A 25,867-nucleotide genomic window follows, 5' to 3' on the forward strand; every position below is an offset into this window, starting at 1 on the left:
TCTGTATGGAGGGATGGCTTAAGATCCCTCCCAAAGTGTTCTACAATCTCATAAAATGTTTGAGGAAAATAGGCTGTGTCATTATCCCCGCAAGGGGAGGGTGCTGGAGTATTGAAATCAAATCCAATTTTATTTGTCACATGTACCGAATACAGCGGGTTGTAGACTTTACTGTGCTTGCTTATGAGCCCTTCCCAATTATGCAGAGTTAAGAAAAAAATAAGACAAGTAAAAATAGTGCAAAAATGAATCATTTTTACCCCTATATTTTTTTTGTATTACTTCCTGAGCAAATGTATTACGGTAGTATAAAATAATATAATTTTCAAAAATAAATTGCATACAGTATGTGTTTGTATTATTTATTTTATACAGTCTTTTATTGCCAATAAATTTTGACCTGACTGTATGTCTAACGTCTTTAGAACAAAGCCAATATAAAACCAAGTTGTTTAAATTGATGGACCTACACATTTATAGTGACCTTAGTCTCCCTACTTAGTCGTCCCGCAGATTACAGACGAGATGAGGGACGAGATGAGGAATACATCAGGCTCTCTTCATTACTAGCGAAATGCTCGATTGATTACAGCTTTAGCCAGGCTAACATAAGCACATAAAAATGATACGCATTCATACATTTGCCTTTTTGGGACACATGTATGCTTTCATTCGCCCTTTTTAAAAGCCTCTCTCACACAGGCCACTTCACAATACCATCTCAATCCCACATAAATTAAAGTCAGCCATGCACACAAAAACACACAGGACCACCATGACTGTATTAGCCATGCTAAGCTAGCTAACCTAGCTATTAGCGCTGCTAACCACTTAGCTCTGAACACTCATCTGGATGTAATAACAAGTGGATGAATGAGTGTGGGGACTGCTTTCCCAGAGCCACAAGGTCAACGAGGGATCTTTTTCCCCCTCTTAAAGGCCTCCCTCCCGGGCCCCTCACGTGATTTATTTCATCATACGGAGGAACGCGATGGTAATCATTATGAAGCAGCCCAGAACCCACTTAAGATTTCATAATTTATAGCTAAGAGACTGCAAGCTAGCTGAAGCAATCAGACTCTCTCAAGGATAGCATTTGCTTCCAGGGGTCCTACTACAGGTTAGTCCATTTATAACGGTCAAGTGACGCGTTCTTTGACCCCAAGGGGAGCCAGGATGTGTCATAGCCTCCGAGGCATGTAGTTTACTTTAATAAGGAAGCACGCTACTTTGTACAGAGCAGAGTCCCATAGCATGCTTTAGCTAAAGGGCGAAAGTTTGCGACAATGTGTATGATAGAAAAAGCTGACACCAATTTACCCCGGTATACCATAGGCTTATAATTTTTGGTATACAGTTCCCAACATATTTATTTGGATAGTAAAGCTAAAACTGTTCATTTGCTTTCGAGTTCAAATGTTTCATATGAGGCGACAGAACAGAATGTCACCTTTTTTATTTGAGGGTATTTTCATACATATTTGTTTTACTGTTTAGAAATGAAAGCACTTTATGTACTGTATCTAGTCCCCCCATTTTTAAGGTGTCATAAGTATTTGGAAAGATCACACACAAAGGTCATACCCCCAAGACATGCTAACTTCTCACCATTACCAATGATAGGGGAGGTTAGCATTTTTTGGGGGTGTATGATATTTATGCCTCAAACGTTCTCACGATTCATTATTCACGATTCATTAATGATTATCCGTTATCATGGTGGTATCCACATTAATCTACAAGTGTTCAGAAATCAAATCAAATCAAATCAAATTTATTTATATAGCCCTTCGTACATCAGCTGATATCTCAAAGTGCTGTACAGAAACCCAGCCTAAAACCCCAAACAGCAAACAATGCAGGTGTAAAAGCACGGTGGCTAGGAAAAACTCCCTAGAAAGGCCAAAACCTAGGAAGAAACCTAGAGAGGAACCGGGCTATGTGGGGTGGCCAGTCCTCTTCTGGCTGTGCCGGGTAGAGATTATAACAGAACATGACCAAGATGTTCAAATGTTCATAAATGACCAGCATGGTCGAATAATAATAAGGCAGAACAGTTGAAACTGGAGCAGCAGCACAGTCAGGTGGACTGGGGACAGCAAGGAGCCATCATGTCAGGTAGTCCTGGGGCACGGTCCTAGGGCTCAGGTCCTCCGAGAGAGAGAAAGAAAGAGAGAATTAGAGAGAGAATATGTGGGGTGGCCAGTCCTCTTCTGGCTGTGCCGGGTGGAGATTATAACAGAAAGAATTATAACAGATTATAACAGAAACATTTTGTTCTTATTTATAATAAAAGTGTCTCGAAAATGACAATACTTTTTTTTACCATTCATTTTTTGGGGTGCACAACATGATCTGAAACACAAAACAAACTGCAAATGCATTCAACAAGTTGATAGAGTCACACGCTTGATGTAGTCATTGCATCCCAGGAATATGGCAGCAAATACTACACTTTTGACCAGTACACATACAGTTTCAAAAGTATTCAGACCCTTTCACTTTTTCCACATGTTACCTTACAGCCTTATTCTAAAATGTATTAAATAAAATATTTCCCTCATCAATCTACACACAATATCTCATAAGGGCAAAGTGAAAACAGGTTTTTAGATTTCTTTGCTAATTTATTTCAAAAATAAAAAACAGAAATACCGTATTTAGGTAAGTATTCAGACCCATCGCTATGAGACTCGAAATTGAGCTCAGGTGCATCCTGTTTCCATTGATGATCCTTGAAATGTTTCTACAACTTGATTGGAGTCCATCTGTGGTAAATTTGTTTGATTGGACATTATTTGGAAAGGCACACACCTGTCTATATAAGGTCCCACTGTTGACAGTGCATGTCAGAAGGAGGTCAAAGGAATTGTCCTTAGAGCTCAGAGACATGATTGTGTGGAGGCACAGATCTGTGGAAGGGTACCAAAACATTTCTGCAGCATTGGCCTCCATCATTCTTAAATGGAAGAAGTTTGGAACATTTACATTTACATTTAAGTCATTTAGCAGACGCTCTTATCCAGAGCGACTTACAAATTGGTGCATTCACCTTATGACATCCAGTGGAACAGCCACTTTACAATAGTGCATCTAAATCTTTTAAAGGGGGGTGAGAAGGATTACTTTATCCTATCCTAGGTATTCCTTAAAGAGGTGGGGTTTCAGGTGTCTCCGGAAGGTGGTGATTGACTCCGCTGTCCTGGCGTCGTGAGGGAGCGTGTTCCACCATTGGGGAGCCAGAGCAGCGAACAGTTTTGACTGGGCTGAGAGGGAACTGTACTTCCTCAGTGGTAGGGAGGCGAGCAGGCCAGAGGTGGATGAACGCAGTGCCCTTGTTTGGGTGTAAGGCCTGATCAGAGCCTGGAGGTACTGAGGTGCCGTTCCCCTCACAGCTCCGTAGGCAAGCACCATGGTCTTGTAGCGGATGCGAGCTTCAACTGGAAGCCAGTGGAGAGAGCGGAGGAGCGGGGTGACGTGAGAGAACTTGGGAAGGTTGAACACCAGACGGGCTGCGGCGTTCTGGATGAGTTGTAGGGGTTTAATGGCACAGGCAGGGAGCCCAGCCAACAGCGAGTTGCAGTAATCCAGACGGGAGATGACAAGTGCCTGGATTAGGACCTGCGCCGCTTCCTGTGTGAGGCAGGGTCGTACTCTGCGGATGTTGTAGAGCATGAACCTACAGGAACGGGCCACCGCCTTGATGTTAGTTGAGAACGACAGGGTGTTGTCCAGGATCACGCCAAGGTTCTTAGCGCTCTGGGAGGAGGACACAATGGAGTTGTCAACCGTGATGGCGAGATCATGGAACGGGCAGTCCTTCCCCGGGAGGAAGAGCAGCTCCGTCTTGCCGAGGTTCAGCTTGAGGTGGTGATCCGTCATCCACACTGATATGTCTGCCAGACATGCAGAGATGCGATTCGCCACCTGGTCATCAGAAGGGGGAAAGGAGAAGATTAATTGTGTGTCGTCTGCATAGCAATGATAGGAGAGACCATGTGAGGTTATGACAGAGCCAAGTGACTTGGTGTATAGCGAGAATAGGAGAGGGCCTAGAACAGAGCCCTGGGGGACACCAGTGGTGAGAGCGCGTGGTGAGGAGACAGATTCTCGCCACGCCACCTGGTAGGAGCGACCTGTCAGGTAGGACGCAATCCAAGCGTGGGCCGCGCCGGAGATGCCCAACTCGGAGAGGGTGGAGAGGAGGATCTGATGGTTCACAGTATCGAAGGCAGCCGATAGGTCTAGAAGGATGCGAGCAGAGGAGAGAGAGTTAGCTTTAGCAGTGCGGAGCGCCTCCGTGATACAGAGAAGAGCAGTCTCAGTTGAATGACTAGTCTTGAAACCTGACTGATTTGGATCAAGAAGGTCATTCTGAGAGAGATAGCGGGAGAGCTGGCCAAGGACGGCACGTTCAAGAGTTTTGGAGAGAAAAGAAAGAAGGGATACCAAGACTCTTCCTAGAGCTGGCCACCCGGGCAAACTGAGCAATCGAGAGAGAAGGGCCTTGGTCTGGGAGTTGACCAAGAACCCGATGGTCACTCTGACAGAGCTCCAGAGTTCCCCTGTGAAGATGTGAGAACCTTCCAGAAGGACAACCATCTCTACAACACTCTACCAATCAGGCCTTTATGGTAGAGTGGCCAGACAAAGCCACTCCTCAGTAAAAGGCACACGACCGCCCTAAATGACTCTCAGGCCATGAGAAACAAGATTCACTGGTCTGAGGAAACCAAAATGTAACTCTTTGGCCTGAGCGCCAAGCAGCACGTCTGGAGGAAACCTGGCACTATCCCTACGGTGAAGCATTGTGGTGGCAGCATCATGCTGTGGGGATATTTTTCAGCGGCAGTTACTGGTAGACTAGTCAGGATCGAGGGAAAGATGAACAGAGCAAAAGATAGAGTTCCTTGATGAAAATCTGCTCCAGAGCGTTTAGGACCTCAGGCGGGAGTGGCTTCGGGACAAGTCTCTGAATGTCCTTGAGTGGCCCAGCTAGAGGCTGGACTTGAACTTGATCGAACATCTCTGGGACGACTTGAAAATAGCTGTGCAGCGACGCTCCCCATCCAATCTGACAGAGCTTGAGAGGATCTGCAGAGAAGAACGGGAGAATCTCCCCCAAATACAGGGCTGCCAAGCTTATCCTGTTAGGCCGCCCCATCCCGGATCCGGGATTGTGACTACAGCCTCAAGCTCATTACCATAACGCAACATTAGCGATTTCTGAAAATTGCAAAATAAATGAAATAAATATGCCTGTCCTCAAGCTTATCCTTTTCTTAACAATCCTGTCGTCTCAGATTTTCAAAATATGCTTTAGAACCAGAGAAAATCAATAATTTGTGTAAGAGTGGTGATAGCTAGCGTAGCATTTAGCGTTAGCATTTAGCACGCAACATTCACAAAAACCAGCAAAGGGATCAAATAAAATAATTTACCTTTGAAGAACTTCAGATGTTTCAATGAGGAGACTCTCAGTTACATAGCAGATGTCCAGTTTTTCCTGAAAGATGCTTGTGTAGGACACAACGTTCCGTTTTGTTACTATGCATTTGGCTACCGAAACTAACCGAAAATTCAGTCACCTAAACGTCGAACTTTTTCCGAATTAACTCCATAATATCGACTGAAACATGGAAAACGTTGTTTGAATCAATCCTCAAGGTGTTTGGTCATATATCTCTTCATTGAAATGCCAGTCCTAGACACGTGCATTCTTCTCTGATTCGGATGGAAAAATACTGGGACCTGACTTTTGCGCACCAATTTCCACGCAGACACCATGCGGGACACTTGGTAATTGTAGGCTCTTATGGCCAATCTTCCAATGATATGCCTACAAATACGTCACAATGCTGCAGACACCTGGGGGAAACGATAGGAAGTGTCCGTTGATTCCTGTGCCATTCACAGCCATATAAGGAGATCATGGAAAACGTGCCTTCAAAAATCCTGTTGATTTCCTGGTCACTCAAACATCTTGGTTTTGCCTGTAGATATTGTTCTATGGCACTCACAGTGAAAATCTTTGCAGTTCTGGAAACGTCAGAGTGTCTTCTTTCCAAAACTATCAATTCCAAGCATAGTCGAGCATCTTTTCGTGACAAAATATCGCGCTAAAAACGGGCACGTCTTTTTATCCAAAAATGAAATACTGCCCCTAGAGTTCTAACAGGTTAAAATGTCATACCCAAGAAGACCAGGATGTAATCGCTGCCAAAGGTGCTTCAACAAAGTACTGAGTAATAGGGAATGAACACTAATGAAAATTTGAATACATTTTAGAATAAGGCTGTAACATAACAAAATGTGCAAAAAGTCAATGGGTCTGAATACTTTACGAATGCACTGTATAAGTGTATTTTTCCAAATACTTGCTAAATTTTCACATGGGTGGATTTCATTTGAGCTGGAACAGGTCTGGCACCTCTCTGTTTTTTGGACTGTTGCTCCGGAGCCTTTATGGCCGGATCCGATACCTCTTGTGGCATCTAAAACCATTTTCACTTTTTGCAACGTGTAAACATTTGAATAAAAGCGATCAACGTTCATTTGAGTGGCCTTCTCTGTTAATTCTCCTGCACACCCCAAAAAACAATGTGAAAAAGTTGGTTTTCAGCCTGGGCCTGTTATTCTAAGAGTTGATTTTGGTTGGGCCGGTCCGGGCTTATGGTTTGCGCAACATTGTAACCTATGTTTTAGACCAAAGCGTGGTCGTGGCTGTGCGAGAAGCACGCCTGTATCTCTAACAGAACTTGACCGGCGTGATAGACATGAGCCTGCAACTCTCATCTCTCCAGCGTTGCACTCTCCAACGTTGTAGAATTGCATGAAATGCGTTTATAGAAGGCCATATTTTTATTAGATCCTAGGCTACCGACACATTTCCCCATGTGGGTAACTCCTGCAAGCGCCTCTACTCTCCTGCTCTATGCCACTATGCAAATGCATTGCTTTCATTTGTAAATGTTTAAACATATGTATGGAAATACCCTTGAATAAAAGGTCACATTCTGTTACTGTCACCTCATTTGAAACATTTGATTTCAAATCCAAAATGCTGGAGCATAGAGCCGAAATAAATGTTTTAGCCTCACTGTCCAAAGGAGGGTCGTCCAAATAAATATGTAGGGGAGTAGTGTAGCTTGAGATTTGTGTCAGGTTTCATAGGACTTTGTCATACATTTGTTTTTTGTGAATTCTGAGAGGAAGACCGAGACGTCTAAAGATGATATGTTGCCTGTCAGTAAATACCCTGGTCCCAACTCTGTGTTGTCATGCATGACCACAGGAGTTAGCAAGGCAGCACAAACTGATCTGGAACCAGGCTAGTCAGATCTCTATCCCTTGGTATCCGATCCTACAGTCCTTATATTAATGAATTAACCCTTTTTTAAATTACCCCCCCTCGTTTGTTCCTTTAGTTTTCCCCAGGCCTCTAACCAGACCCTGCTGGACAAGTTCAAGCGGCAGCACGAGGGGAACAGCTACATCGAGTTCCCCGCAGTCATGGAGCCGGCCTTCATCATCCACCACTACGCCGGCAAGGTCAAATATGGGGTCAAGGTAAGGACTGCTGACGTGATTTCATGATGGCAACATGTGTCCTTAGATCAGTGTACTCACCTGTCGACAACACAACATTCTCAACAACAGGTCATGCCACATGTCGGCCTGGCTTTGTTAACTGATGATTGCCCTTGACACAAGCCTAAATGTGCTCCTGGACCTCTAATGAAACCAATGAAATATTCTGTGCCAGAAAAAGTGTAACTAGGTGTGTACTTCCCTTGAGAGAAAATCAATCCCAAATTCTCAGCAAAAGAGAAATGCATGCAGCAAATTCCCTGCAAAAAAATGCATTCAGTTATGACACTGGTATTTGCCCTGGCCTTGCACCATTCTTCCATTCTTTGAGTCATTTGTCAGACTTCTCAAACATACACTTAGTGTACAAAACATTAGGAAAACCTGCTCTTTAAATCCCGGTGAAAGCAATGATCCATTAATGATGTCACTTGTTAAATCCACCTCACTCAGTTTAGATGAAGGGCAGAAGACGGGTTAAGAAGGATTTCTAAGCCTTTAGACAATTGAGTGAATGGGCAAGACAAACGATTTCAGTGCCTTTTGAACGGGTATGGTAGTAGGTGCCAGGCGCACCAGTTTGAGTGTATCAAGAATTGCAACGCTGCTGGGTTTTTCCTGCTCAACAGTTTTCCTGCGCGGCAGTGTGTATATCAAGAATGGTCCACCACCCAAAGGACATCTAGCGAACCTGACACAACTGTTGGACGCATAAGTAAAGGGCATGGTATTCTCTTGCACGATGATATGAAACAAATCGTATTTACGTTATCGATGTTCTCTCCTTAAAGGCCCAGTGCAGGCAAACACTTGATTTTCTTATGTTTTATATATTTCTACACAATGAGGTTGGAATAATACTGTGAAAATGATGATAATGCCCTTTTTGTGTTCAGAGCCATTTGAACAAGGACACATTTGCACTTGGTTTTGGTTTCGAGCTCATAAGTGAGCCATGATATAGTCATTACCACATTCGTGTCATAGGTCTTACACAAAGTGTAGCTAATTATGTTGCCAAATCCTTGCCAGTTCAATCCACCTTAGAGCCATCCCCTCCATTTGGTATTAGTCGGTTCATAGATTTACTGTAGTAGCTCATAGATTTACAATTAGTAGAATGAACACCCAAGTGTTCAATTAATAGATGCTTACCATTAACAGTTTTTCTTAAAATTCTTTGTTTGTACTGGAAATTCTGCTGCTAAAGTATGGTGTAGCTTATGTCTATTATCTGTATATAGTTGATCTAGTTGATAGATCTGTATACTATTTCCCCCCTCCAATGCAGGACTTCAGGGAGAAGAACACGGACCACATGCGTCCGGACATCGTGGCCCTGTTGAAGAGCAGTAAGAATGCCTTCATTTGTGGCCTGATGGGCATCGACCCCGTGGCCACCTTCCGCTGGGCCGTGCTCAGAGCCTACTTCAGAGCCATGGTGGCCTTCAGGGAGGCCGGGAAGAGACACACCGACAAAAAGACTGGTGAGACTAGGGCTGTTACAGTGACCGTATTACTGCCAAACCTGGGGGGTCACAACAGTCAAATTCCACGTGACCGTTTAGTCACAGTAATTAGGCTTCTCCAAGCTCTGACGCTGCTGATGGTCATTAGTAGCCTACCAAACTTGCTAACGGCCTGGCATCACTGCAAATGTGATCAAAAATCTAATCGAAACACTTCATGAGTGCCCATGAGCTCATGTTGCGCAATATTTTTATAGGCTATGCAACTGCTTGAGAAAAGAGTTTTGATGGCCTCTTAAAAAGAGGAGGATCCCATCAGCTTTCTATAGGCTAGGCCTACTATATTTATTTAGCAACTTTCCTAATATTACGCACCAGTGTTGATTTTAGCATGTAAATATTGGTGGGGCAAACAACAAAACATTGGGATGCATGGCAGCAAAGCCACTACACAACACTAAACAATACATGAATTGCACTATAACTGTGACAAATGGTGCCCACAAACTTTTAGGGCCTAAATAAAGCTGTCCCAACTGCAGAGCTTTCTTTTCAGCACCGTGGAGTGAATCCTTACCTCTGCTACACCTGGTTATCAGCAGAGCCTTGTCTGGCAGTGAAACAGTTGATTCAGCATCGTTTACTGCCTTTTAAAAAGATAGCTGATATGGCCCACTTGCTTAAACAAATGTGGTTTCTCCTGACAGTTGAGATGTACATACTATGGAATAAGGGGAGCGGATAAGAGGCTATCCGTAATTTTGATTAATGAGCGAGCTAGCGACAGAATTCAGAACATGGGCCGTTCTTACAGTATTTGATTAATGAGCGAGCTAGCGACAGAATTCAGAACATGGGCCATTCTTACAGTATTCTCCCTGTACACCAAGTCAGAATCGTAGGATAAATAAAGGGGAGCATATAAGTAGGAAATTAAAGCTCTTACAATATTCAATGATTACGTTTCTCTAAAACAGGCTATAGGCTACATGTGCATCACCAAGTCAGAACAGTAGGCTAAATTATGAGGGGGGAAAGGTAAATTATTAGGGTGAGCTACTATGGGCTACTAACAGCTTACTACACAACATACACTAAGTATTACTTTCTTAGCTACAGTATACATGTCTCCCTGGCATATTACATAATTTATGCAGAAGCATACAATACTTTTTTGGACTCACCTCACAGGAAGGTGGTGCGGCGGTCCTTCTTGTGGTCAAATTTTGTCATCAAAGTCTGGCATTCTCGGGATTTATGGTGCTTTCAAGACAACTGGAAACTCAGAAAAATAAAAGGTTGAATCATGACATCAGTGATCTTCAGTCCGGAGCTCTAGAAAGACAATTGAGTTCCCGACTTGGAATTCCGAGTTGGATGACTGTTCAAAAGTATTTTCCCAGTCGGTGCTCGTTTTTTTTCGTCCCAGTGTTCTTGTACTCACTTAAGTCTGATATTTCACAATTCCAAGTTTCCAGTTGATATTGAACAAGGCAGAAGTCATGCAGGATTGACAGCATGGCCAATGTATTCAATATTTTCTGGCCCATGGTGTTGCATGTGAATGTTTATCCTTTTAAGCTTGGAAAAAGACCCTTAAACCCAGACTTGGACCACACACCCACTCCACTGAATAGCAGACTAGTGATTGCTAACACTTGCAGTTAGCTGCTGATTCCTTCCAAACCACTCATTGTTGAATTTGCGATTTCCAACTTGTTGTGTAATGTCTATTTCCAAATGCCAATGAGCACCGATACGTTTTATCTGTGTTTTCTCTTTATATGACAAGGATCGAAAATAATTTGTCAGTAGATTGTCGACTTGATTCATGATGATGACTGCTTGTCTAGCTTGCTAGCTAATAATTTGAAAGTATGATGTTGACATGATCAGTCCAATCAAAGCTACGGTAGATATAACGTGATGTGACATAATTTTATCTGTGGCCAATGACCTTGAGCCTTCTTGGATGGGCACTTCTAATGTAACTCTATGGCACCACCCAAGGGGCTTAAATTTTCAAATTCTCCCCATAGGTTTTGCAGTGATGTAGTGTCCCCATGAGTGACAGAACACTGAGCATATCACCGTGTAACTAGAGAACATTGCAAACCCCTATGCTCAGTATTTTCTGCTGGCTGCCTCACCACCACAGAAAGCACTGAGCTAGGCTGAAACACCTGCATTTTGGAGCTGCCTTACTCAAGACCATGTTTGTATGTGGCTTCATTAACTCAATTATTGTTTTTTAAATACATTACTTTCAAATTGACACGTATTAATGCCAAAATAACACGCAAAACAGGTACACACACAAAAACAAAAATCAAATGTTTGGACACACCTACTCATTCCAGGTTTTTTATTTATTTGTACTATTTTCTACATTGTAGAATAATAGTAAAGACATCAAAACTATGAAATAACACATATGAAATAAGGTAGTAACAAACAAACAAAAAAGTAGCCACCCTTTGCCTATGAGGACAACTTTGCACACTCTTGGCATTCTCTTAACCAGCTTCATGAGGTAGTCACCTGGAATGATTTTCAATTAGCAGGTGTGCCTTGTTCAGAGTTAATTTCTGGAATTTATTTCCTTCTTAATGCGGTTGAGACAATCAGTTGCGTTGTGACAAGGTAGGGGTGGTATACAGAAAAAAAGCCCTATTCGGTAAAAGACCAAGTCCACATTATGGCAAGAACAGCTCAAATAAGAAAATAAGCCTTCATGGTCGAATTGCTGCAAGGAAACCACTACTAAAGGACACCAATAAGAAGATGAGACTTGCTTAAGCCAAGAAACACGAGCAATGGATACTATACCAGTGGAAATCTGTTCTTAACTCGATGAGTCCAAATGTGAGATTTGTTTTGTTCCAACATCCATGTCTTTGTGAGATGCAGAGTAGGTGAACGGATGATCTCCGCGTGTGTGGTTCCCACTGTGAAGCATGGAGGAGGTGTGATGGTGTGGGGATGCTTTGCTGGTGACACTGTCTGATTTATTTCGTTTTCAAGGCACACTTAACCAGCATGGCTACCACAGCATTCTGCAGCGATACGCCATCCCATCTGGTTTGGGCTTAGTGGGACTATCATTTGTTTTTCAACAGGACAATGACCCAACACACCTCCAGGCTGTGTAATGGCTATTTGACCAAGGAGGAGAGCGATTGAGTGTGGCATCAGATGACCTGGCCTCCACAATCCCCCGACCTCAACCCAAATTGAGATGGTTTGGGATGAGTTGGACCACAGAGTGAAGGAAAAGCAGCCAAGTGCTCAGCATATGTGGGTACTCCTTCAAGACTCTTGGTAAAGCATTCCAGGTGAAGCTGGTTGAGAGAATTCCAAGCGTGTGCAAAACTGTCATCAAGGCAAAGGGTGGCTATTTGAAGAATCTTAAATGTAAAATATATTTTGATATGTTTAACACTTTTTTGGTTACTACATGATTCCATATGTGTTATTTCATAGTTTTGATGTCTTCACTATTATTCTACAATGTAGATGATTGTAAAAATAAAGAAAACCCCTTAGTGTTCTGAAACTTTTGACTGGTGGTGTATTTTATCAAATTTCTTTAGTGGAACCTGAATCTCTGGAAGACCAGTTAAAGGGTCAGGCATATATAATAGCATGTCATCCACATAGAGTGAAACTTTATGCTGTAAGCCCCCTCTTCAAGTATCTTTGGTGTTATTACATATTGCTATGGCTAAAGGCTCAACTGCGATTGCAAACAGCTGAGGGCATAGAGGACAACCCTGTCTTGTCCCACGTTACAGTTGGAAATAGAATGAAAGGGTATTATTTGTGTGCACTGTAGCTATAGTGGATGAGTAAAGGACTTTTATCCAGCCCATAAAACTGGGACCGTATCCAAATTGTTTGAGAGTATAAAATAGATAATCAAACCACCCAATCAAATGCCTTATCATCATCAAGTGATAACAATATCTCTGGAGTGTCAGATGAAAAGGAATTATTAAGTATATTATAAAGACATCAAATGTTGAGAAAATAATGATACTTTTTTATGAAACCAGTTTGATCGGTAGATATAAGGGAGGGAAGGACTGACTCGAAACATCATGAAATCATCTTAGAAAGTATCTTTACATCGCAATTCACTAAGAAATTGGCCTATATGAACCAAACTCAATTTCTCATTGCTGAGGGTAAAGAGTTTGAGGGGAATGATTCCTCAAATATGGAAAGCAAGAGAGGAGAGAGTAGATCTGAGAATTTTATTTGTAAATTCCCCTAGGCGTTAATCTTGCGCTATACAAAATAATTTGTTCCCTTGGGCGACAGTACACAATTCATTACATCACCACCTAGTATTAGGTGTTGTGTGTCCATATTTGAGGCTCAATTCAGTCTTATGTAGCAACATTTGAAATTGTGTTTTTTTACATTGGATAAAAGTAAAGACCCAGAGCTCGAAAATAGTATATCATACACTACAGTTGAGGAACAATGGGAAAGTAATTCTGCATTGAAAGTTGATCAACTTGTAACTCCACTTTTGAGAAAATGGCCTTTGAATGTTTTGGTACACCCACTTGAGAGCTATTTTTTGTCTACACTCATTCGGCATTGTTCACACCCTCTTAAGCTATAGCCCCGCCCATAAACTCAGAGCGTTGTCAGATTGTCCGTTCGTAAATTCAGAGAGTTTCGCTCTAGGGGAGTTCAGAGCACACACTGGACGCTCTGGCCGAGAAGTGGAGTTCACCAGAGCGTTCTGTCTTAACAACAGCAGATAAGCACCCAAGCTAAATGGCTAACTTTAAATAGCTTGCTAGCTATTTCCAGACACAAATGAGAGAACAGCTCACTGACCATTTCATTCACCCTAGCAGAGCTGGTTAGGTTGTTTTTATGTTATCCATGAAGATGTAATCCAGAGACGGGTGTTTTCTCAATTTCATTAGCAATCATACTCTAATTCCAATGATTTCAAAACTCAATCTCTTAAATGTCCAGCCCACTCATTATCTCAGCCAATCATGGCTAGCAGGAATATTACTGCCTTTTTCTGTGACTAAACCAACTAGGCCCATATTTTAAACCTTTTATTAGTATTTACAGATGGCAGACAAGTTTGTTAATAAGGCACATGAATGTTCACATGTTTCCGAAAGGCATTTCTGCCCCAAAACACATGTCGATTTAAAAAAAAAAACTTTTACGTTCAAATGGCTAGTGGTGATGCATGACATACACCTAGTTTCCTGACACGAGTCACATTTGGAAATCAAGAAAATGTCATTTGTGAACAATGAACTGTTATCCCAATTTATTGCATGAATGTAAGCCAAGATAACAGGTGTATTATACAGGCTTCCTGCAACATTAATGAAGCGGCCTGCCGAGTCTGCCTCTACACTTGACACTACGAACAGTATGTTTTTCCTAATTAAAATGGCTGCTCCTCTAGTTTTAAAATGAAAATTGGAATGATATGATTGACTTATCCACCCTCCTTTTAAAAGTGGTTGAAAGTGCGGAGATGTGTCTCCTAAAGAAAGGTGATATCTACTTTAAAGTGATTTAAATGAGAAAGAACCCTTTTACGTTTCACTGGGTGATTTAAAGATGTAACATTCCAGCTAGCAAAAGTGACCGAGTAACCAGCTCTCCCTCTCATGATATTAGGTCAAGCCATGTAAAGTCAGGCGGGAAAAGGATAGATCAAATCAAATGTTTTTATATAGCCCTTCGTACATCAGCTGATATCTCAGTGCTGTACAGAAACCCAGGCTAAAACCCCAAACAGCAAGCAATGCAGGTGTAGAAGCAAGGTGGCTAGGAAAAACTCCCTAGAAAGGCCAAAACCTAGGAAGAAACCTAGAGAGGAACCAGGCTATGAGGGGTGAGGGGTGGCCAGTCCTCTTCTGGCTGTGCCGGGTGGAGATTATAACAGAACATGGCCAAGATGTTCAAATGTTCATAAATGACTAGCATGGTTAAATAATAATAATCACAGGCAGAACAGTTGAAACTGGAGCAGCAGCACGGCCATGTGGACTGAGGACAGCAAGGAGTCATCATGCCAGGTAGTCCTGAGGCTCAGGTCCTCCGGGAGAGAGAAAGAAAGAGAGAATTAGAGAGAGCACACTTAAATTCACACAGGACACCGGATAAGACAGGAGAAGTACTCCAGATATAACAAACTGACCCTAGCCCCCCGACACATAAACTACTGCAGCATAAATACTGGAGGCTGAGATAGGAGGGGTCAGGAGACACTGTGGCCCCATCCGATGATACCCCCGGACAGGGCCAAACAGGAAGGATAGATGCCCGATTACAATAAGAACTGATCCATTAAACATTTGTTTTAAATGGCAAATAAACCCAAAAGTTTAAAAAATTTAAAAAAACAATACTCTGAAGTCAGGTATGAAAGATAAATCCCACACTGGGCACCTAATAGAACAAGGTAACTGCTAATCCCCACACACAGAAATCCACACATAATGTGCTTGTAGCGGGGAACACTAAACTGATCAAGCAGAAAGCCTTGGTGAAATAGTGAAGGATTTAAAACAAGTTAATAAATAAATAAGAGACACTTATTTACAAGCCCAAAACTAGGCTGTTTTAAAAGAAAGTTTAACAGTTCATAAATCAGCAATACCACGAAGTTAGCAGCAACATCTTTAAAGAAATGACGTAACCTAATAATGGAACTGTGCTTTATTTAACCTGGATATGGGTACCATCAATAGATAGAAATGAGCAGCTTCATGGTAATAAAATAAAACGTGAAAACAAAATGAGAATTGACTCACCAGAACTAAGGCACTAACGTTACCTAATAATAACAATATGAACTGATACCACTGGCAACGCTATACAGTCTCTGCAAAAGAGAGACTGAGTCTGCAGTGGTAGACACATTCGTCCATTACCTAAATAGGTGAACATTCAGTCATTTTCTTCGTTAAACCTCGGTAGAACGTTCGCCTTTATGAAGGCCATCGCCTTATGGTGGTCTTGGAACTCTTTCTCAGCGCCGTTGTATATTATACGGAGTCAGGCAGAAAAAGCCACACCATACCTTAATGTCGGTCCGTCCACGGAGCACACTCTTGATATCGTTTAAAGCGGCACGGTCAGAAGCAACGCTGGGGGCATAGTCTGGGGAGATGGAGATGGGTGCTCCGTTGCATCAAAGTGGGCCAAATTCTCTGGCACGCCGAAGAACATCAACACAATCCTGATAGTAGTGTAATTTAGCCACAATGACGCAAGGCTTTCCGCCAGGCTTTCTTGCTTGAGACCCCGATGTGAGCGGTCTACAAGGACGTCTTTATCCAAATTGAGGGCTTCCTTCAATAACTTTGAGACCGATGAAGTAGAACTTGAGCCCAGGTTCTCAGCTACCCCCATGATCCTGATATTGGATCTTCGCATATAACCTTGTAAATGCATGCATTGTTCTTTAGGTCTAGCCACATCAGTTTCGGACTTCTTAACCGTGGTTTGTAGTGTAATTGTGTCATCTGAGCATGTTGACAAAGCCTTGTTCCATGTAGGAGACGGTTTTCTTAACTGTATCCAGTTCAATACGAACCATTGCTGTATACTTTGCGAGTTCATTCTTGACTGCTTGTAACTCCGTCTTAATAAAATGTAAGTCCTCACTGTCCTCTTTTCGCAGAGGGGAGGAACCACTGCTCCCACTTGTTGAAGAACTCGAGCTCCTCGTCTTGTGCCTAGTGTTTTCTCTCTTGTCAATCACAACCCCTGAACTCCGCTGAACTTTTGTAGGTTATGCGCAATTGAAGCATTAAAGCATATATACAAGTTGAACAAAGTAAAGCGCGTCATTCAAAGGCTGTGTTTCCTAGTCCTTTTTGGGTCAAAGCGCAGAGAAAGTATCAAATAAATGCAATTTCAGCAGGAGCTCGGACAAACGTGACCTACTCCATGGCTTGCTGTTTCTTTGTTAACTGCTCAACACAGAATAGCCAAATGTGCGCACTATTACTTTTTTTCATACTATCAAATACTATAAAATAATGCCACGGAGTTCTAAGCAAATCTTGTCTGCTAAATGAACTAGTGTAGCCCACAGCCATTAAGGCATAACCAGATCAGGGCATAACATAAGGACAACTCACGAGTATGCTATGCTATTCTGTTCTTCTGTTCTTCTGAAATGGACTACATTTTCTTCATATCATCTTTCTTTAGACCTGTCGAAAATAAATAATGGATTTGTTGTGAAGGTGTAGGCTCTATTAAATGGATTTATTAGACTTTTTAAAATGTAGATGTTCCAAAGGTCTGTATCAGTGGCTCGTAGCTAATTAGCGGTCAATTACCGAGACCGGCAGTTATTTGCTTGATAATCACCAGCTGACAAAATGTCATGACCGCCACAGCTCTAGGTGAGACCATAGACTGCTCGAGTACATAAACATGAACACATACATGTATGTGTATACACTCAGTCAAATACACACACACACACACACACACACTCTTGGACGTACACACTCACCCCTCTTCCACAGTGATAGAGTGCACATTCTGAGTCTTTTTGTGATACGAGTTATCTCCCTTCCGAGCCACCACAGTACAGTATGTTTCCCTCAGTGGGCTGTCAGAAATAGCAACTGATCAAATGTTACTTTTCTCCAGGGCTTTTCTCTCAATGTGTTTCTCCTGATCGTTCTCCGCCATTGGACTAGCTTGATTTCACAACCCCTGAACGAAAGTCTATTCCATTATTCATCGTCATGGAGACCGCCCCCTGGTTTCGGGGATGTTCAAGTATGCATTTTTATACCCATGTATAAACACTGGCAAGGCAACATCCTGGAGGTTGATAGTTTTAGGGGGACAAACCTGACCAGTGATGATGCATGGGCTGCTACTTTCCCCCCCGATTATAACTGAACTTCCACATTAGGCTTCATCTCCAGCCATTTACGTGACAGTCAAACATTTTGCAAACTTAACACATACTATTTCTTCCTCTTATTTCTCCCTGTCTATTCCTCTCCTCCCTCTTTCGCTCTCTCTCCCTCTTTTTGTTTCGGCCTCTCACCTCTCTGTCTCCTCTCTCTCTCTTTTTCTTTTTTTCTTTTTCTTTCTTTCTTTTGCAGGGAATGACGCTGCTGTACCATGTGTCGTCAAGAGCGTGGACAGCTTCAGCTTCCTCCACCACCCTGTGCACCAGAGGAGCCTGGAGATCCTGCAGAGATGCAAAGATGAGAAATACAGTAAGAAACTCCAAGTCCCACAATCCTCTCTGCTGCCCAACTCCCTTTTCCTGGGCTTACAAATAAAGAAGGGGACAATTAGCTTGTTTTGAATGAACTTGTTCTCCCTCAATTAAAGGCCCACTCTGATATTTACAGTGTTTTTTTATCATTTAACATGTAACTAATGTGTTTGTATTTGGGGCGGCAGCGTAGCCTAGTAACCGGAAGGTTGCAAGATCGAATCCCTGAGCTGACAAATCAAATCAAATCAAATTTTATTTGTCACATACACATGGTTAGCAGATGTTAATGCGAGTGTAGCGAAATGGTTGTGCTTCTAGTTCCGACAATGCAGTAATAACCAACGAGTAATCTGAAACAAATTACACACAATTCCAAAACTACCTTATACACATAAGTGTAAAGGGATAAAGAATATGTACATAAAGATGTATGAATGAGTGATGGTACACTCATTCATATATCTGTCTTTCTGCCCCTGAACAAGGCTGTTAACAAGGCTGTTAACCCACAACTCAAATGTGAAATCCATTAATGGAATTCATTGCCCTTGACAATCAACTGTTATCTGTCGTGGGTGATGTTGGCTTTCGCTGACTGGTCGAGCAACGGTACACACTACCAAGTGCGCTATTTTTCAGATGTTGCCCTACCGGAGTTACACAGTAAGAGCATTACTGCTATTAGCTTCACGACATACATACTGTGGAACACCGTTTGGGTCTTTGCATGTCAAAAATGATACAGTAGCACTGTCAAAGCTGTACAAAAAACAAGCAAACACCAGCCACAAACGATGTGTTTACAATACTACGTTGGTAATAAAGCATAATTTGTTCAACTGCAACTTCTGGGGTAGCTAGCACCAATACAACCAGCCTGAAAACAATGACCAGTAGGAACTGCAGTCATTTTCATTATTCTTAGCAATGATTTAGGATTTATTGTGAGTAAGTATTAGCTAGGTTGCCAGTTGCTGTTCTCCTATTGAAATTGAACTTCATTTTACGAAAATAAATCGTTTGCCAGCTACTTAACCCTGTTGCCCAAAGCTAACGTTATAAGCAGCCAGCTAGCTTCATCTGGCTAGTGAGGCTAAACCGGCACTAGCCACAATAAGGTTTCGGCACAATAGTGGAATTTGCGGTTTGCCTTCAAAATAAAAGTATGTCATTGACAGTGATGCAAATTAATACAAATAGTATAATTATTCCATACTTTCATTTTGAAGGCTAACCACAAAGTCCACTATTGTGGCTAATTCTTAGCTTAACATCGATGGGGCCGACCACCATTAATCAAATAAAAACTGTCTTATAAATTAGGGTTATTTTAGATGACACCTAGCTGTATAGTTAGCTAGCTAACTATAGCAACTGAAACAGATTGTCGTGTTATTTGAAGTGCGTCTTTTTTGACACGCAAAGACCCAAATGGCGTTCCATAGAAATCCTGGTTAAGAATGAAACGTCTGAACAAATTAACAATGAAACAGCACAGCAAGTAAGTGAAATAAATAGGATTCGATTATGTTTTACTGGTAATGGGGACATATGTAAATGCCAACAAAATAACTTTTTGGTCAGTGTGTGTGGTGTAACCTTTATTTAACTAGGCAAGTCAGTTAAGAACAAATTCTTATATACAATTGGCCCAGGCGACGCTGGGCCAATTGTGTGCCACCCTATGGGACTCCCAATCACGGCCGGATGTGATACAGCCTGGATTCGAAACAGGGACTGTAGTGACGCCTCTTGCTCTGAGATGCAGTGCCTTAGACCGCTGTGTCCATGTATGTGTGTGTTAACTATTTAACTTAAACTTAAAAGGCTGCTAACATTTTAAATATTGGTTATCGATATCAGGTATTTTGGCAAGGAAAATATTGGATATCGGTATCGGCCAAAAATGTAATATCTGTGCATCACTAGTAATAATAAACACGTCTGCAACAATTTTTGGCCTCGATGAGAAATTGCATTGCTATTACTAATAACTCATTGGAAATCAGACTTGGATCCTCTTACTTCATAAGTCCCTGTTGTGCTATTTGCCCTGTAATAGTGATCGTAATGAGTCTGTTTGTCATGCATGACCACTCCCACACATATGCACTGAAATAGACCTCATGGCAGTGTGTTTAATAAGCACTGTGAGTTACGGTTTCCTTCTTCCTCTGTTGTTCCATTTTCCTCCGTCCTCAGGGGCTTCGCTGCCGGTTCAGAGACAGACTGACAATAGCCTGGACCCTGTCGTGTGTGTGTGTGTGTGTGTGTGTGTGTGTGTGTGTGTGTGTGTGTGTGTGTGTGTGTGTGTGTGTGTGTGTGTGTGTGTGTGTGTGTGTGTGTGTGTGTGTGTGTGTGTGTGTGTGTGTGTGTGTGTGTGTGTGTGTGTGTCATAGCACTTTCATGATGGACACACATATCAAACTGAATCCAATGCGCAACAGCCTCAGTCTCTTAAATGGATCAACCCTGAGGGAAATGTTTCCAGTGTACAGGACAATGGACAGTTAAAGAATTCAGTGAGCTTCCAAGCCTCCAAACCATGCAGCTTGTCTCAAATGTTCAATGTTAAATACAATTACGCCTCAGGCCCGTGGGGGATATCTCTCTCATTCCCCATTATCTGGCCTTTTTACTTGCTGGGAAATCAGTCCATTAAGAGAGATGAGAGTTGAGACGGGAGGGAGGGAGCGCTCATATCTGTCCTCATCAGCCTTCGGCCTTTGGGGGAAAGGGGGGTTGTAGCGGTGGCTGATCACTGTTTAGAAAATGAGGGTCTGGCAGTGCGGTGCCTTTTAATCACAAACGCATGCATCTTGCCTGATAATGGCCCAATGTGAATTAAGCAATACGTTAACCAATGATACGGACTGACTAGACAGACGTTCATTGTATGCATGTTGTTTTTGGTGATGAGACGACATGTCCCTCCTTAAAGGTTTATACAATTGACACATCCTCTCACTCTCTCTCTCTCTCTCTCTCTCTCTCTCGCTCTCCCTCCTCCCTTACATCGCGGTCTCGTACAGGTATCGCTAGAAAGAATCCCCGGACCCCCTTGTCAGACATCCATGGCACCAACACACTGAACGAGAAATCTGGCAGGTATGAACCTGGCTGTCACACTGTTTTATGGACACTCAGAGCAATGAGCTGTTCTGCTTTCAGTGTGTGATTGTTCAGTATATGCTACAGCAATTAGCAATTTCTCTCTCTCTCTCTCTCTCTGTGTCTCTCTCTCTCTCTCTCTCTCTCTTTCCTCTAGGGATGGTTATGGTGTGGGCTGTAACGGGCGTAGCTCCATACAGGGTCGTCTGTCTTCCTCAGGCTCGGAGTTCGATGACGGCGTCTTCGTCAACTCCACTAGCAGCAAGCTCCTGGAGAGAGCGCAGGGCATCCTCATGTGAGTATGACTACAAAGTCGGACCACGCACACACTCAAACGTTGATCAGCCGGTGTTAAATCCCACGCTCAATATGTGTTCATACAAAATGATTCTCCTGGGGAGAGCACAGGGGCATCCTCATGTGAACATGATCCGTCTGACCATCATCATGCAGCTCGCACCACGGTCAGCAACCGTGGTCAGGCAGTGGTCAATCCGTGGTCAATGTGTGTTTATGCTGTTATGATGTTCATTCTGTAATATATCTGACAACCAATCTCTCTCCCACAGGCGGAACAAAAACTATAAGTCCAAGCCCTGCCTACCGAAGGTAAGGGCCTTACAAAGATGTGGTCATTTTCCACCATGAATGTACAAGTGAGAATTTCTCTATGGCTTCAACATGATATACATATGAAAGGCCAATAGTGAATTAATGGATAACAGCTGGGGTATTCAACCTGGGGTCTGCAAAAATATATATCTTTTTAATTACATGGGGGGGGGGGGTTGGACAAATATCACTAGCAACAACAGAATAAACAAATGTTTTATTTATAATGACAACGTTATTTCTCAATTCCTAATATTGAGCAAATTACACTCATTGGAGCTAATTACACTCACTGAGGTATCTAACATAGGCTTTGAAAAAGCACCCGCAAGTAGCAGACGCAGTATTATTCTGGCCAACACATGGCTATCCTTTGTTTAACAAGCTAAATAGTTCTTATTAGCGGAAGGTTTCTAGCTAATAGGCCATGTTTGAGTTTCTTCCTTCAATTATGTTTGAAGGTCATAAAAATGAAAGAAGAAAAAAATCTACCAAATCGATTCATTTTTTTTAAAATGTTGACAATCCTATTTCTCCTTTCCATTATCATTCACCTGATGATAAGACAAGAAATGATATGATGGGGGGGGGTTGTCGGTTTGCCTGAGCGTGGGTACATGGGCAAGAAAAAGTTGAAGACCCCTTGATTACAGCACTGCAGTGAAATGGCAGAGCTGAAAGCTGAAATACGTTTGCGATATTACAACAACAAAGACGTTACCTCAAGCAACAAACGCAGATGTATTTTCTCCGACATCATTGCACCCTCAATAGAACAGGGCACTATGTACTGCAACTTTAATTTTTTTCACCATGATGCTGGATACCCTTCTCCTCCATTTTATCAAAACAAAAACGGTAACAAATGTCATAAAATGTGATACTCATCTGACCGTGTTCTTATGGCGGTTCCTCTCTCTGTGCAGCACCTGCTGGACGTGAAGTCTCTGAGGTACCTGAGCAGTGTGACCCTCCACGACCGCATCACCAAGTCCCTCCTCCACCTGCACAAGAAGAAGAAACCGCCCAGCATCAGCGCCCAGTTCCAGGTAAGACTCAATTTCCTTCTCGCCCTCTCGTGACAGACTCTGTCGTTCAGAATTTCAGCCCTTAAAACCAATGCCCAATTCCAACACTCAGCTTCTACATATTCCCGAGGCACTTTGTGTAGTACTTAAAGAATTGGGCAGGTGTCAAGAAATATTTATATAAATGAAACATTTACTTAACATTTACATTTCACAAAAATGTCACAGCAATGATCTCAGATCTGCATGAAGTGTCGGGGCAAGAGGTTGATTTGGAATTGGACAGGAATTGACTGTAATAGATAACATGAGCTTTTATAATGCCAGGTTTATGCAATGTATTATGAGATGTTCATTACGAGATGTCAATATGATGGGATGCTAATGATTATTGTGCTAATGAATTGCTGTGCTAATAAGCTAATGCCAATTGTCTCTTGCTGTGTGAAGGCCTCCCTGAACAAGCTGATGGAGACCCTGGGTCATTCGGAGCCCTACTTTGTCAAGTGTATCCGCTCCAATGCAGAGAAGGTGTGTTCAAGCTACTGTAGTTACAGCTACTTCAGTTTGGTTAGATGCTAATGTAACTACTGTAACTACTGACAAGCTCCAGCGAACAATAAAACCACTGAACAAACCAATGTCTGGTAATTGCATAGCCCGTTATAGCCAATTATACAATGCGTTACTGTTATTGTGCGATCTAAATCTCTCTCTTTCTCTATTGTACCTCTCTCCCCTTCTTCTTTTGTGGCTTTATTTATCCTTCCTTTTTTCTCTCTCTCTCTCTCTCTCTCTCTCTGCTATCTCGCTGCTCTCTCTCTCTCAGCTCCCACTGCGTTTCAACGATGCCCTGGTGCTCAGGCAGCTGAGGTACACAGGCATGCTGGAGACCGTCCGCATCCGCCAATCAGGATACTCCATCAAATACACCTTCCAGGTAAGCCCTCACCAACCAATCAGGATACAGCACTGTCATGGGGCACAGAATTAGCAGAACAAATCAAATCCAAATCAAATTTATTTACATAGCCCTTTGTACTTCAGCTGATACCTCAAAGTGCTGTACAGAAACCCAGCTTAAAACCCCAAACAGCAAGCAATGCAGGTGTAGAAGCATGGTTGCTAGGAACAACTCCCTAGAAAGGCCAAAACCTAGGAAGAAACCTAGAGAGGAACCAGGCTATGAGGGGTGGCCAGTCCTCTTCTGGCTATGCCGGGTGGAAATTATAACAGAACATGGCCAAGATGTTCAAATGTTCATAAATGACCAGCATGGTCAAAAAATAATAATCACAGTAGTTGTCAAGGGTCAGCACCTCAGGAGTAAATGTCAGTTGGCTTTTCATAGCCGATCATTAAGAGTATCTCTACCAATCCTGCTGTACTTAGAGAGTTGAAAACAACAGGTCTGGGACAGGTAGCACGTCTCCTGAACAGGTCAGGATTCCACAGAACAGTTGAAACTGGAGCAGCAGCACGGCCAGGTGGACTGGGGACAGCAAGGAGTCATCATGCCAGGTAGTCCTGAGGCATGGTCCTAGGGCTCAGGTCCTCCGAGAGAAGGAGAGAATTAGAGAGAGCAAACTTAAATTCACACAGGACACCGGATAAGACAGGAGAAGTACTCCAGATATAACAAACTGACCCTAGCCCCCCGACACATAAACTACTGCAGCATAAATACTGGAGGCTGAGACAGGAGGGGTCAGGAGACACTGTGGCCCCATTCGATGATACCCCCGGACAGGGCCAAACAGGAAGGATATAACCCCACCCACTTTGCCAAAGCACAACCCCCACACCACTAGAGGGATATCTTCAACCACCAACTTACCATCCTGAGACAAGGCCGAGTATAGCCCAGAATTATCTCGGCCACGGCGCCAACCCAGACAGGAAGATCATAATGCGCACACCAGATACACAATACTGTGTATTACCTGCCTTAGTTGAATGCACTGGCTGCCTTTAGCTCTAGGTAAGAGTATCTGCGAAATGACTTGAATGTGAAAACTGCTGATCAATGGTCGTCAGTCTCATCATTCAGAGTCTCAATGAGCTGCACGTAGACGTAGTGATGTCACATCCGCGCACTTGTAATGTAGTCAGTCTTATTAACAGCGTGTAACTTTTATCTCTCTGAGGTCACTATTGACATGCTGTCTTTAACGTTGTCTTTCGTCTCGTCTTTGCAGGACTTTGTGCGTCACTTCCGTGTGCTGTTACCAGACAGAACTAGACCAACCAAGTCTGGCATCCGGGAGTTCTTTCGTCAGGTCCACCTAGCACCTGCTGGGTATCAAGTGGGCAACACAATGGTACGCACTCTGGGGATGTCCCTTCTTTTCGTCATTATTTGTCTCTTTTTCTTTCTCTCTCTCTTTTGCCATCTTTCTCTCACTTTGATACACGCTCGCATTGCAGCTGTTCTGTTCCTATTGAATTTCCCTGGCTGTGGGTGGGTCTGGTCATTTGTGGGTGTATATAGTCACTGACGCCACCCCCCTCCCCGGGTCTCTCTCTGTACTGCAGGTGTTCTTGCGGGAGGCAGAGCGGCAGCGGCTGCAGGCCCTGCTCCACACGGAGGTGCTGCGGTGCATCGTCACGCTGCAGCGCCGCTTCCGAGCCCGGCTGGAGAGGAAACACTTCATCAGGATGCGACAGGCCGCTGATGTCATCCAGGTGAGATGACGAAGTCAGGGCACTGCACCAAGTCCAGGGTTGTGTTCATTAGGGCACGCCATAGCAACATTTTGTTCAGCAGAACACAAAATTAGCATTTCTTATTGGACAAATTT

The 25,867-nt window shown here is 42.9% G+C and overlaps 1 protein-coding gene across 11 annotated transcripts in view; it reads left to right on the plus strand.

Moving 5' to 3' along the window:
* The window catches only part of myo9ab (myosin IXAb), a 229,007-nt gene that overhangs the window by 160,768 nt on the left and 42,372 nt on the right, over positions 1 to 25,867 (plus strand). For all 11 annotated transcript variants that reach the window (XM_052465410.1, XM_052465411.1, XM_052465404.1 and 8 more), the window contains 11 exons: positions 7,428 to 7,569; positions 8,882 to 9,077; positions 18,194 to 18,310; positions 21,348 to 21,423; positions 21,584 to 21,721; positions 21,996 to 22,035; positions 22,965 to 23,087; positions 23,517 to 23,597; positions 23,896 to 24,006; positions 25,265 to 25,387; positions 25,602 to 25,751. In XM_052465410.1, coding sequence (XP_052321370.1) covers positions 7,428 to 7,569; positions 8,882 to 9,077; positions 18,194 to 18,310; positions 21,348 to 21,423; positions 21,584 to 21,721; positions 21,996 to 22,035; positions 22,965 to 23,087; positions 23,517 to 23,597; positions 23,896 to 24,006; positions 25,265 to 25,387; positions 25,602 to 25,751 — 1,297 coding nt within the window. The remainder of the gene's footprint in view (positions 1 to 7,427; positions 7,570 to 8,881; positions 9,078 to 18,193; positions 18,311 to 21,347; positions 21,424 to 21,583; positions 21,722 to 21,995; positions 22,036 to 22,964; positions 23,088 to 23,516; positions 23,598 to 23,895; positions 24,007 to 25,264; positions 25,388 to 25,601; positions 25,752 to 25,867) is intronic.

Source organism: Oncorhynchus keta, chromosome 17 (assembly GCF_023373465.1).
Source record: "Oncorhynchus keta strain PuntledgeMale-10-30-2019 chromosome 17, Oket_V2, whole genome shotgun sequence".
Taxonomy (NCBI): Eukaryota; Metazoa; Chordata; class Actinopteri; order Salmoniformes; family Salmonidae; genus Oncorhynchus; species Oncorhynchus keta.